The 14,543-nt window shown below is 36.7% G+C and overlaps 2 protein-coding genes across 4 annotated transcripts in view; one reads left to right on the top strand and one right to left on the bottom strand.

Annotated features, from left to right (window-relative positions):
• Trpgamma (Transient receptor potential cation channel gamma) overlaps nt 1-14,543 on the bottom strand; it is a 141,536-nt gene that overhangs the window by 117,058 nt on the left and 9,935 nt on the right. Inside the window, exon 2 of one of the 2 annotated variants that reach the window (XM_074139930.1) lies at nt 6,526-6,565. The exons of the other annotated variant lie outside the window; for it this stretch is intronic. The gene's annotated coding sequence lies outside the window, so the exon portion shown is untranslated. The remainder of the gene's footprint in view (nt 1-6,525; nt 6,566-14,543) is intronic. 2 annotated transcript variants of the gene reach the window in all.
• LOC141460190 (anionic trypsin-2-like) lies at nt 6,651-14,450 on the top strand. Of its 2 annotated transcripts, XM_074139948.1 has the most exons (4): nt 6,694-6,992; nt 7,586-7,714; nt 9,316-9,515; nt 11,324-14,450. In XM_074139948.1, the coding sequence occupies exons 1-4, from the start codon at nt 6,801-6,803 to the stop codon at nt 11,658-11,660; spliced, it is 858 nt and encodes a 285-aa protein (XP_073996049.1). In that variant the 5' UTR covers nt 6,694-6,800; the 3' UTR covers nt 11,661-14,450. The 2 variants fall into 2 exon arrangements, with proteins under 2 accessions (XP_073996050.1, XP_073996049.1); XM_074139949.1 differs by lacking the exon at nt 9,316-9,515 and having other exon boundaries at nt 6,651-6,992; nt 11,324-11,616.

Genomic DNA, 14,543 nt, shown 5'->3' with positions numbered 1-14,543 from the left:
GACTACTCTGAAAGCAGCTGACCTGAATTGGTGAAGACAATGTTTGCTGCCCACCTTGACCTGTCTTTGAATCAGTCATAATGGACACGAAATTGGTTTTTATGCAAGAAACGTAAGGCATTGCGCGATATTATGCTCTTCGGCGAAGAATAATAAAATAAGTTAGTTTTGAATCTTTTTCTGCTAGCTACCCAGCTGATTACTGAATAGTATATATGCCAGTTAGCCAAACATGATATTAAAGAGTGTGAAGTGACAACCGCTGATGATCAGCTATTTGTAACTAATTCATTACACCGTTCACGGTGCTGATCTAGTGTCGTAATGAGGACATAGGTCAAAGTTAGGGAGAAGGTAATGCTATGGGAAAGGTCAGTCGACGCTCTAGCAATACAGGGGGGTGCCAACCCACACTGTTGCCAACTGATCTCGCAGGCTAGAGTGCAATGCCGCTCGTACCAGTCCGAACAGCTACAACTGCGAGTGGCTCTAACATTTCCAAACTTGGTTCTCCGGATGAATAGGTTAGCAGCGTCAGTTGATAACGGTATGACATGGGTGCGAGCAACGAAAACCTGGCCGCTAGATCAAACTATTAGTTTTGTGCTTTCGTTAACTCCAATAACATGTTCTTTTTTGACAGATCTTGCTCAGAATATTTAGAAAGGGCAGTGGGAGGATGAGGTAACTACCTTTTCTTCCCAGTATCCACTTCTCTTCCTCGAACTTTCTCAACAGTATTTAGGTGAGTTTTTATCCTCAGGGGTAATGCAAGTTGCACCTGACATTAGTGGGGCCGCTCTATACATGTTATTGAAGGTTGCAGTGAAGAATGCACGTTTACATTTTCCCAAGGGAAGATAAGGGCACTATTGGCGGTATGAAGAAGGGGCACTTCTCTATACAAAGTTATTTCCGTCTAATATACTGATAAGGGCAAAACAAATAAAATTTCAAATTTTTAAAGAAAATCGGTGTCCCGGAAATGTCACTTGGGGATTTTCAAGTTTTCTTTAAGTTCTAGTGATTTCCGGCTAACTTGATACACACCTACACCATGTAGGCCTAGGCCATTAAATTATAAAATTTCCCAAGATTTTATTGAAGTGCCCTTTCATGAGTGAACTCAAGTTCTCCTCTTACTTTTATACTTTTATAATCATTTTATAGAAAGCCTAGGTTATCACCTCGATTATCACCTTATTGCCTTTCCTCGCTTATCACCTTATGTCCTTTTCTGAGTTTGGTGGCAGAAAATGGACGGTAGGGTACCTTGGAATCTGCTACCGCCAGGTAGAAGTGGCCCTAAGCAGTTTTAGAACACAGTTTGCCTAATCTATATATTCACTCTTTTCTGGGCCTCAACTGCAGTGAAATTAAAGAGAAATGGTCAAGTGATTACTCATAAAACTTTCTCTTGTGAGAAAATCGACATTAAATTTTCTTGAATTTGTGAGGAAGTGTGAGAGTGACGTCAATATGTTCATTTTAATAATGGATACTCTGCTAAAAATACGAATCCAAGTGCTAAACCAAACCAATATTTGGCGAGAGAAAAGGACCAAAGTGATGGGGTAATGGTAACAGAAAATTGCGAGAAAAGCATTTTCAGTTGCACTAGCGCTGTATTTTGGTTGTGCTTTTTACACTCATAAATCTTAATATAATGTTTAAGAAGAATACAACAAACCAAACGGCTATTAAGTGGAGAACTGAACTTGCTTACCCAAAGGAGCTCAACATTTGCCCGAAAATATTTCTGATAGAGTAGTTGAAAGAAAATCGTTCGAAGCACTTTCGAAAAGACGTTTTAGACTAATGAGTGAACCGCTACTTCGGTTAGTCGTCTAACCTGGGTCCATCGACTTTGAAGCTAATTATGTTTGCAGCAGATGGAACCGGACTCTAGCCACTACTACTACTCACTGGGAACGATATCGATCTGACTGGGCGCTATATTTCAAAATAATCCTTGGAGCTAAATCTAGGCAAAATTAATAAATTTATTAGAAATAGTGGCTCTTCCAGCTGGCTAACTTTGTTTGGTAGATTTCGTTGGCGGCCTCTAAATCAAACTTAAATTTGAAGTTTCCGCACAAAACTTCCTCGTTCATCAATTTACACAACAAAAGTTCCCTTGGAACAGAATTTAATGTGCCAATCACTAAAATCAAGCTCTCCCGTTCATTTTAACTTTGGAATTTCTATAACCTACTGTACGGCGGTCGTGGAATATGCGAGGGAAGCAAAGAGTTGCTCTTACAGGCTAATTAGATGGAAGTGATGGAATGGACATTGGTGCACTGAGTGCAGTCAGTGGAGACATTAGTAGTGTCTGGGCAATAACAGCAGATCGGCTAGATAGTCGGTGCGTGGCATGTAAGCTAGTGAGAGCAAGCGACTTGGCACGTGACCTGGTTGTAACAGCGCTGGCAATCAATAACCTCCCCCGAACCGCCTGGCCGGGCGTACTCCTTTCACCCTAACACAAACATCCTACAGAAAAGCGGTGCTGTACCAAATGTATGGAAAGTAAGTAGTGGTGTTGCAAATGCGCACTCAGAATTTCTCTTCTCTCTGTTCGTCAAGGATGGATTTTCCGAAACTGCTGCCACCCCCGCAGATCTTTAGTTTTTACCAAAAATATAGGTCTTGAGGTCCTCTGATTGTCATAAAGTGGAATTCATGTATCACATATTTCTGCGTATGAGTAAGCGAAGAAAAATTAGGGAAATCATAGAAAGCCAGTATTTGTTATTTCGAATTGGTGCCAAAAAACCAAATCAAAATTTGACAACATTAAAACCGGGCCACTGAAAGTATTATTTTGTTATTTCGAAATTTTCTGCAAGAGATCTCACGCGAAGTACTGGGTACCCCCCACCATCACTACTAGATCTACTTGTTGACATAGTGGGTGGCCATGTTGGCTCCAAAATGATAACTTCAGCAGAGTGTACTTTCACTTTCACCTGGACACAGTCGAACAATGCCGCGGCTAAAATTCGGAGTTCTATAAAACCGGAAGTAACACTTTTTTGAAGGATTTTCAAGTTTGTTTATATTTGCTCGAAAATGGCTCCAATGATATTCCATTAACTTCGTGTCCCAGGAATACTAAATAATTCGTTTTTTTTTTTGCGAAATTACCAGAGTATTAATTTTCAGTGTTTTGAAAAGTTCTAGATAAATAAGGAGTTTAGATTCAAAGACTCTTTATTGGGATTTATAATGATAAACACGTATGATGTGTTCCTCAACAAATAGATCGCCAAAAACAACTTTTAATTGGATATCTGGTTGCTTCAAAGGAGAGTAAAAGAAATTTTATTGCAAATTAAAGTACTTCTACCTAAAAGGAGAAAAAGAAATTCTACTGCGCTTACAGTACGATTGCAATACTTCCTCCTAATAGGAGGAACAGTAGGATGATGTCACAATGAACTTGAGTGGGGAACTCATATCCTCTTTATCCTGGCAAATTTTATCTAAATAAAGCAAACATTTACAGCGTTTTATTATTGCTATAGTTTTAGGAGGGTCCCACATATAAGGGACAAACCCGCCTCACTTAAGTATGAACCTCGTTATACCACATTCTTGGCAATCATCTCACTCCATTAGACACCCTATAGAAATGAATCCACCCCAAACATAATTATCCATTTCTTCCAATTTTCAGCGAAGGCTTTCTCAGAATATACGTGAATGATGGCATTATCCGAGTATATATATAATATTTAGCCGGAATTTGGAAAATAACCGTTGATCAGACAAATGAGGCGAAAATAATAACGTTTAGATGGTGAATGGTTGAGCTGTTGGCAAAGATCTGCTGTTAGAGTACTATGAGTAGAGCAGTGATATTCTTCAGTTATTGGACGACCTGTTATCCTTAGCGTAAATAACTGGTAGTGGCGGATTGATGAAGTGTTAGGACGAGTGCCCGGCGATGATAAAAGCCCACTCTGCCTCTGCTAGATAAATCTCCAAGAAGTGGAAGAGTCGATGAGTGAAGAGATGTCGCCCAAAGTATGGTCTCGCTCAAGTCAAGTGAACCGTCTGGTCGGCACAGATAGCTGACTAACAGCGATTGCCAACATATTAAATGCCAAGAAAACATCCAACACATTAAATTTGCAGACATTTTATACCCTTCTTTTTTATCAAATTTCATCTAAATGTACACTAATTTTGTTCTAACCTAACTGGTAACGTTATCTCTGCTGTATTGGCTAGAAATCGGGAGAAAGAATGTTTTGATTTCTGAAAATTGACCCTCAATGTTTAGAAAAATAGCTCTGATTGTTGCGACAGATTGCTGAGCCACTCTAAAATAACAACCACAATTTACCATGAACAGTATTATTTCAAAATTACCAAGTTCTGCAAAACCGCTGAATATCAATATTTCAATTCACCAGTTTAGTCGCCAAAACTTTCCAAATTCTTCACTTTGTTAAAAGATTGTTGGTCATTGTTTTATTTATTTTCATTAATATTGTTTAAGAATGATTAGATGTCACAGACCGTTATGCTGGCCATTTTCAAATAAAAAAATATTTGTTCAATAAAGAGTAGTATTTAACTCAGATTGGCTGTAGTAGGAGGTATCAAACTAATGATCATTAAATCATTAAAAATCTATAAATAACAGCCTCTAAGCAAATGAGCAAACAAAATGGTGGGGAACATGACCCACAATTTTCTTTTACCTACTTCCCAAGAAAATAACCATTATTCCCAGTTTTCTGTTTAAAGCAAGAAAAATCTTCTTTTTTTTATGTTTTTATTGAGAAAATTTTTTATTGCATAATTTTAGTGGCTGAAATTGTTTGCTAAAGTATCAATGAAATGCTGGCACCAGCTGATTTGTGTACCTTTTGTCGTTTAATCAACTTTTGTACCTAACTTGTTAAACCGTAAGATTTTGTTAAAGAGACCTTTTGGATAGATTTTCCTTTCTGTCCATTCTGCAAAGTTATATCTGCTTTACAGATTTTCTTAACGTTTGGAATAAGCAATACATTCAATAAGACATTGTCTTGATATGGTATTCAGTTTGAACCGTAACTACCACTGGAGAGGTCTTTTTAAAGAATAATTTATAGAAAAAATCTATAAAAACAATTTTCTTTGGAAAACGTTTCAAATAAAATAGGAAGGTATTTGTAGGTGAATAGCAAAATTAAACTGCGATTTCAGTACTTTTAGTTCCTACCAACTTGGTACTACACCCTCCAATAAGTTATTCACATCTACCTTCCACTATCTTGGTACCAAGTATTAAAGCATTGACAAGTATAAAAGTATAGCTTATTCCAAATGTTGAGAAAACCTGTAAACCTGCACAAAATAACAGAAAAGCAAAATAGATTCTTTATTTTAGACATACCTCACTGGTCTATGACCGTCGGAGGGACATCATATCTATTAAACTGATGTCAAATGCTTGTAAGATTAGAGTGATCTGAACTATATAAGAAATGACTGGGCCCACAAGGTTAATAAAAACTTTCTAACCTGAGTAAATCAGCCAAATTATTTCCGATATCCGTATATTTGCTAGATATGCAAATTGGTTCCAATCCTGGACAAAAAGAAAAATCTAGCCAAAAGGTACCAAAATCTCCTTAACAAAAACTAACAGTTTAAAAAGTTAAGTACTCGTATAAGGGTTGATTAAACGAAGTATTAATGAAATGTTGGGTACTTGCTGATTTGTGTACCTTTTGGCGTTTAATCAACCCTTATACTTAACTTTTAAAACTGTAAGTTTTTGTCAAGTAGTTACATATAATATTAAATCGATTTATTATTTAGAGATTTAATATTTTCAGCTGATAAAGGTAATACATAATTCTGAAGTACTGAAAAATGTGAAATCTATAATATTTCAGTTACATTAAATATAGAACCAACAAAAACAATTACACTTTGGTTCAATCCCCAATTCGTTAGAAGTTAAGGGATGTTATGTACAAATAAGCCTAAACCTCGCCATTATTTCGACCAAAACTTGGCCCTTTTTAATAACACTCTCATTGAGCGAACTAATTTTTAGTACAAATTGTAAGTTTCAATTTGTTTATGTCAACTGCGATAAGAAATAGTGTGAGTGAATGTAACAGAGTTTTTCCATTAATTTGTGGCTAAACTCTAAACTCTGTGGCATTTCGATTGGTTACCGATAGCCGAGCTCAACATATGAACTCAATTCAGCTCAATTAGTTTAAACCTATGTACGTAGCCCTCTTTAGTGTTAACTTTCAGTTATGAAATAATGGTTTGCTTCAACTTCATGCTTTATATAAATTGTTTTCTTCATATTTAGTTGGGAGAATCTGCAGCTGTTGATTGAGCCGGTGCTCGGAAGAGGTCACTACATGTCCAGTTTCTTTTGTCCCGAGTTGCTCTATATTTGCACTCTTCATCAGTGTTTAATCGATATGGATGGAGCAATAGAAATCTTGAAGAGGCATGAACTGAGAAATATTTTCAAATTAAATGAGAAGTGGCACTCACCGAGCTGGTCATCGTCCTGGCCCTGCACCCACTCTGTGAACTGAAACAAAGTATATCGTTAGAGCGCTCTCTGCAGGTTCTGTGGCACTGCAAACTGCAGTCCATGCACATTCCACCATCTGCAAGCAAGCTATCTAACTGCAGCACAATCTCTCGTATGAGGCACGTAAAAATTACGCGCAAATGGTAATTTGAAAATCATAAGATATGAGGCCACAGTTTCTATAGAAATTAAATAATCATATGTAAAACATCTGACATGCAATGCGAGGGTAATGAGGAGAGTGTTTCAGTTCATGATGAAGACCGTCATCTCCAACTACTCCTTGGTCGAGATCGCGAGCGTCACAGATCTGCCGTATGTGGTGTTGGTGGAGACCAGCTTGCGCATCTGCTTCGGAGTACTCATCGACGCCCTGTGGGTGCTGACGGTGGCCCATTGCTTTGGCCCCCTCAGGACTGCCATGGTGAGTTCTCGCATTCTATATCCATAAAATGTCTCTCTTCAGCTTGATCGGCCAATTTATTTCTGAACTTTTTAAACTTAGTATCAGCTAATCTACTGGGACTCTGAAGCAGGTCATTCAGAAGCTATTTTCTCCTAAAATTTAAACAAATCTCAGGTGAATGCTCTCATAACTTTCTCTTTTTATCATTTACAAGATTCTAACCTAATAATAACCTCTCACTAATCAGAAATTATACTTTCCGAATTACTGTGCACAGACGAACTGAAGGAAAATCTCAGCATTGCGACAATATTAATTTATTCAAAAAAGGTACGCACTCATTTGATTTGATGTAAATGGTTTAAATCTTTTAGAAAATTTAGAAAAACAGTCAATTTTTTTTAACTAAATATTTTACAAAGAGTTTACCTTAGTTTAGAAATCTATTTTAACTTCTTGTTACTTCAGAGTTGAGATACCGTGCTAGAGCTCGTTAACAGATTATGCAAAACTTAAAATGCTCAAAGAAATAAGTGTATCCCAAAAGAGGAAGCTGCAGTAGGGATCTCCTTGGAAGAAGGCTCAAAATAAAAATGTATCTCCTGTTCTAGGTGGTGGCCGGCACGACCCACTGGGAGAAATCTAATAACAAAATTCAAAGCTACGAGGTGATCATACATCCAGACTACAAAAAAACTAAGAATATTTTCCAAGAATCTTCGGATCTCGCTTTGATCAGAGTACGTTTTTCCAGCATCCTATTTTTTACTATTGGACACACTATCATACAAAAAAACTTTTAATCAATTCTTGATTAGTATGGTTTCCTTGTTGGGTGCTCTGTACTGATAGTACCTTAGCGGTAAAGCTAGATTTGATATTCTTTACTCATTTAGATAACGAGTAGGTAATGGGCTGACAAACAGAGCCGAAAGTAGACTAGTCATTCTTCCTGAATCTAGGTACCACCCTGTCTGATATTTCATCCAACCCAAGCATCACACTCAATTCATTCAGGGCATATTCTGTGGAGAAAGTTAGCTCTTGCAACTATTTGGGTTTTAGAAATCTCTAGCTCAACTCAATCCAAAATTTAATGCGGTCTGTGCACAAGAATGGATAGCCAGAGGTAACTGGGTCTTTAGATTGAAGTCTTTAGATTCCAGGCATCCCTTATCTCAAGATACGGGTTTTGGAAGCATTACAAATCTCCTGCGTAATAATTAGTTGTTAAAGGTGGAGATACCTAAATCAGTTAGGACGCGAGCGTCCTAGACACCATGAAGTGCTGTCGACTTCCCTACATTGCTAGGATTTCCACGTAGAGTAGTGATTAAACCTGCCAAATTTGGAATTAATTAAGTTTCAAGTAGGACTCGATATTTGCAAAAAATTATCTGTTTACCGTTATTTTGAAATCTATTTCTGCTTCTTTCGCTTTCATTATAATAGGATACGATTAGATATAATACTTCGTCAAGTTAGAATAATCTTTAGACCTGTCTTGAATAATCTTGAATGCAGTGTCATTAAGTTTCATTTTTTCATTTAATGCCAACCTGAAATAATTACATAAGCACATGCTTAGCCGAAATTCTTCTCCGAAGGTAACATTAATTTAGAAATGCTTCCACCAAAATCCTGACATTAATTAAGGAGTAACCACTGGCCTACTAGTTATAACGCCGAGAAAATAGAACTGCCGACCGAGTTCAAGGCGTAGGATAAAAAAAGAAATGCAGATTCTCTAGTCACATTTAGCAGATAGCTTGTTACAGACGAGACTCTACTTCACCCATCTAAAGGTCATCCATCTCTTAAAGCAGATAGCTTGCAACTTCCCATCAGATATACTCCACATAATTCGATAGATGGCTGACCAAACGAACTAAAAGCATTGGCGCCCCCAAAGTATTAATAAAAAATAGGTAGGAATTCTCAAGACGAGGCTTCTTTTTTAATAACTGTAGAAAAATTACATTTTAAAACAAACGTTTTAATCAAAATTATTAACTAAAGTTAATTAAGTTAATGAAAGTTATTAACTAAAAACAAAAGATGGTGTCGCTCAATTTAGACTTCAGCAGCATGTTTTGGACAATTAGTTGTTAAGTTTAGATTCCAAGAAGAAGGTTTGTTTTCATTTCTAATTGGGTGGATCTGCTGTTTTAGTTATGGCAGGAGCAGCTAGCTAGCTACTTCTCAATCAGAAATCGCTATTTTCTAACATCTAACTAATTACCTTGTTTGTTAGATTTCCAACAGAATGCTAGAACTATTTCCGTTCTGGCTGCTTTCCAAGGGATTATTGGTAATCACCAATTATTATTGTTGCAAACAGCTGCGAGATCCTATCCTGCTGACTTCCGATACAAAAATACTGCAACTGGAGGCGGAACCGTGGCCGCAGCAGTCTTCAGAGATGTACCACAGAACGTGCACCACTGTCGGCTACACGATGGGCACGTCCAACAACTTGAGCTTACACGCTTATGTAACCACGGCACAACATGGGCACGCTGGCTGCGCTTGTTACGGAGCGTAATTATATCACTGTTCATTTCACCAAACTTCTCTCTCTGTATCACACAATGCACTGTCAACATCACTTTTTCCCATTTCTATTTTCAGTTCTGTAAGGTTTTAATAGAAGAGCACCAGTCTCTCTCCAAATCACTCTCTCCGCATTTGAGTAGTTGTACTCTTGTTAAATGGACATGTTATAGTGGTTATGAGCGTGAATTTGTAAGCGTGGGTAGCTGCTTTTCCTTTGTTTGGAAAAATGTTAATGAATTAGTTTGTGCTTCCCCCCTCCCGATCTCGACACCTGCAATTAGCACCGCCGTTATTTTTCCCTTTTTTAAGATTCAAATTGTCTCCAAATACTTTATTGCACATTAAACATTAACTTGGTCAGTTGGTGAACTGTTAGTTGGTTTCTAAATTGCACATTAAACATTAACTTGGTCAGTTGGTGAACTGTTAGTTGGTTTCTAATGGAGACAAAGCTAGGAATGCTGCACCTCTCAACACTTTCCGCCATCTAACTGCACAGCATCTCTCACATGATGCATCTCGCCCTTTCATCTGAAATCTATCAAAAAATAGTTTTTATCTCCCTCTTCTACATCACCACATCGATTATTGCTTTTTGGCCAAAGATAGGACACAAAATTTGAAAGTACACGAGTGATTTATTTTGAAATTATTTTGTAAAACATTAAAAAATAATAACTGAGATGAGAACATTTTGATATGAAAGCTAGAAATGGTCCAATGTTTACAAATCTGATGTGACCCCCACTCTACCTTCTCCCATTCCAGTTATTATAATTGAAAAAGTTTGTGTGTATTCCATTTTTACACACCACTTCTGATGAAAACAGGGATGGGCAAAATAAGAGAGCACCTGAGAGTAACTGTGAAAAAAACATAGTTTGGTGCGGCGCTACGATAATTTCTAGATTGCCTTATATCAAAATTCAATGGAAATGAATATTCAAAGTGAAATAGTTCTTTTTGACTTTGGGTCGGCTTATAAAGTGATCGATGAAATTTAAATTTTAAAAAGTGCGGAGTTTTTAAAGAAAGCTACATTGCTTTCCCGAAGTTTGTGAAGTAGAAGGGAGGTCTCTGCTTTTTAAGCATTGATTAGACCTGGTTCGGCACTCCAAACTGATGCAACAAGCATTCTCTTACCCAGCAAGCCATACACCGACGTAAAATGTCAAAAAATGAATTGTTACTTGCTACAGTGAATTTATTTCGACATCAGAACAAACAAAACATTCGACTGAAGAGCTACAAAACTCTTATTATTTTGCGCTACTTTCTGTCGATTCGTCCGGCCATCACTAACTCAGCTACCCTCAATTTTGGCTGGAAAATATTCCCCTCTTTAACCTAAAATAAGTTCTCGCCAAAAACTAAAAATCAAGCGAACTATGTGCGTGCACGCGCTATTCTCCTACAATTTGATGCACTCTCTCTCTCTCTTTCAGTTTGCTGGACGTCCTCAGCATTTTCACAGCGTTTTCCCACTTTTCTTTGAGTGCTCACCAAAGCACTTTATAGCAATTGACAGTTTCAATTAACTCATTTTTCAAATTTCATTTCACTTCTTAGCAGTTCTGTTTCCAATTCTAATTATTATTTTTTTTTTTCTAAATAAACTTTAAAACCCAGAGGTTACAATAATTGTATAGAACATTTTATCATGTGTTCTTAGTTTGTAGAAAATTATTCATTTACAAGAGTGAGTATGAAGCGTAAGTGGTTTACAGCTCATAAATTTGTATCTAGTAAGTTATGGAGAAGTGTGGTTCTGTGTTGATGTATTGCTGGAACAGGTCCGCCAAGCAGATATTGGTCTGCTTGCTGGATGCGAAGAGCCCGCTGTGCGAGGACCTGCCTGGCAGCCCTCTAGTCTGCGCCAACAAACTGACCGCCATCGCGCTGAAACTATTCAACCTGAAGAGTTGCTACCGAACTAGGAAGAAGATAATCTCACTCTGCTCAGACGAGGACACCATCCATGTGTATTTGTACATCTGCCCGCACCTAGACTGGATCAAGCAGTATGTCTTGAGAACTCCAAGCAAACCTTCCAGTTGCAAAGCTCCTATATCTTCAGATGTCCTAATTCCTGTTTTCTATTTTATTCTAGTTTTTTTACTTGTTGTGTAATAAATACTTTATTTGCTTACTTATTTTATTACAATCGGCATATTGTGTTGAAGAAATTAAGTTCCTAAGAAGGGCTGACAAGGAGCTCAAGGGAGCTCAGCTTCGGACACCCAGCAGTGGGTCAACGACAGTTTCTCAGACCCAGCAGTGGGGCAACGACAGTTTCTCAGACCCAGCAGTGGGGTAACGACACGTTCTCAACCCAGCAGTGGGGCAAAGACACGTTCTCAGACCCAGTAGCGAGACCATACCACCTGCAACCCTCCTGGGGTTTTGTCTGAAGGTTTAGATTTCTGTGGGTATTTAGCATAAAAATACAAAAAAAAAAAATTAGGTTCTGGTAAAAATTAGAAGACCCTTGTGTTGACACCGACCAGCACTTCTCAACCAGCGCGCCACAAAAAGGAAGGAAGGAAGGCCCTTTGCGGAAGGATCTCAAGCAGAGTTCTCCAATAGCACCAAGATTTAAAAACCATTATGTTGAAGAATTTTAAATATGAAACTACACATTCATAGTTTGCACTTGCTTATTGAAGTGAATTGAACAAAGTGGCGTCTTATTCCCCAAAAAATGAGCCAAAGAAAATAAGCTAAAATAGAAAAGAGATCCATCCAATAAGTAATATATTTCTTTTTGTTCAAAATGGCAAAGCGATTTATAATAATTATCAAAACTCTTTTTAATATTTGGAATTTGAAAATTATAAAATCTCAATATGGAATATTTTTACTCCTTGAATATGTAAGAACCCTAATGTACGTTTTCGACAACGACATTTCAATGGGAGAGAAAGGAGTGCATTGTACAATCATATTTCAATTTGAAGAAAACTGAAAGTACGGAAATGAAACTTTAGAAAACAGATTTTCTTGTTGTTTTAAGATTTGTTGGAAAAAGGTTCGGATGGTTTTCTTTTAATTTTGGCGGTGGACAAATAATAAAGGTTTATGAAAGGAAACTGGAGTTCCGGTGGGACTAACAAAGGCTAAGCAGAATCAGACTAAACTGGACGGCTAGCTTTTACCACCAATCATCTTTCCATATTTCTTAGGCGGCCCATTAACTTGGAAGGTACAAAAATTAGGTGATTAACAATGCCAAAATGATTTCTTTTGAAATTAATGACAATATTTGGATAACCTTTTTTATTAAAATGGAATACAATTTAATTTCTAAAACACTTTGGAATATTATTACCTTTACGACATTTTAATGCAGCCAACTGAACCGAGCACATTGCAAAGTATGGTCCACATATTGCCATATTATAGCAAATTGTGAAATTGTACTTTGATTTGGAGAAGTCTGGAATATTAATATATTAGAGGAGTGGGAAGAAGTGGTATTGGGCAGCATCCAAATTGAAATAATCCTGCAGTACAAATATTTTTCAAGAAATTTATACCATCCTCATACGAGAAGTAAGAAAAATGTGTCAGAAATTGATCTATTTAGCTTTACAATAATAATAATACAGGGAAGGGGATTAGCTATGCGGTTAGCGTACTGGACTCCCACGCTGATGTCACAGGTTCGAATCCAGCTGCTGACCCTTAGAATTTCTCTTCATAGGAGCTTCTTACAGCTCACTGTCCGGTGATGGACAGTGTTGTCATTAACGAGAGAACACTGTCCGGAGGCTGGCAGTGCACTGAAAAAAGCTCCGGGCGCCAATAACCTTAGATGTTGACACGCCTTAAATCATTAAAAAAAAGAAAGTAATAATTATCATAATAATAAATATATTTACAATACTTTGTTTACGTATACAAATTGCATAAAAATGAATAAAGAAAAATTTAGGTTCCAAGCTTGGCGGATACACCATGTACACACTCAACTGCTATTAGTACAGATTTAAAGAGAACATATGTACGTATTTACACAGAAAGTAAAAATTATGAACAAAAAACCTTAGCTTGTAGGTTAGCTCTAAAAATCAGCACGATTTCAATGTTTTCTCTTGATTGGTAGTTGAGTAACAAGAAGTAATAATTGTGGTGTGAACACTCGCAAATGACTATTCTTAATTCCGATCTCTAACTTCGAACTCATTATTATTCTTTAACATATAAATTAGTGAATTAGATTCACCTATTTTGGACAACTAGCAAACAATTGAAAAATTAGCAAACGAAATTAGAAAACCAACCGTAGCATAAAGACAATTTGAAATTATATAGCAAGTTCAGAATTGAAACAGTTCACTTCGCTTTAAAAGAAGTAATGGAAATTATTTAGATAAACTTTTATGGTAATAAAAGGAGGATTTTTTCAAAAATAAAACGAAATGTGGGAAATCTAACTTCCCAATTTTGAACTTTAAAGATCTGGATTTAAGTTAAGGGTATTATTTAAGTGAAAGGAATCCTGAATTTTTATAACTATTATTAAGATGAGATTTTATCCAATTGAATTGTAGCACTAACTTGAATCAACAAATATGTAACTAACGAGTGGAAATTCTGATCCACTCCTTAATTCTGGGAGTAATTTTAAATGTTTGGGAAAACTTCTCAAAATTTGAATTAATTTAAATATTGAATGGGGAAAATGAATTAAATTTACTGTTATTTCATTTCAGCCTTCATCTTGACGTACGGTATCGAACTGTGGGGTTCAACGGAACGCTCGTCTTCAAAGAATTCAATCTCTTTAGTCTAAAATTTTCCGCACTTTTTAAATCATTTTGGTATTTTTTTTATTGAAAGTGAACTATTTATGTAGACTAAGGTACATGCTAGTTGTATTGAAGTTGGTTTACCATAATTGTTTGTAATTATGTTTAAAAATGGTAATAAACAACTTATATAAACTATATGATTTAAATAAAAAAACAAGCCGCTCATTTTGTCCACTACAGCATAGGAAAAAATAAAACT

This window comes from Rhodnius prolixus, unplaced genomic scaffold, assembly GCF_049639745.1.
Source record: "Rhodnius prolixus isolate KJV_2025 unplaced genomic scaffold, Rpr scaffold_6, whole genome shotgun sequence".
Classification (NCBI taxonomy): domain Eukaryota; kingdom Metazoa; phylum Arthropoda; class Insecta; order Hemiptera; family Reduviidae; genus Rhodnius; species Rhodnius prolixus.
This window is presented reverse-complemented; position numbering and strand designations above follow the sequence as displayed.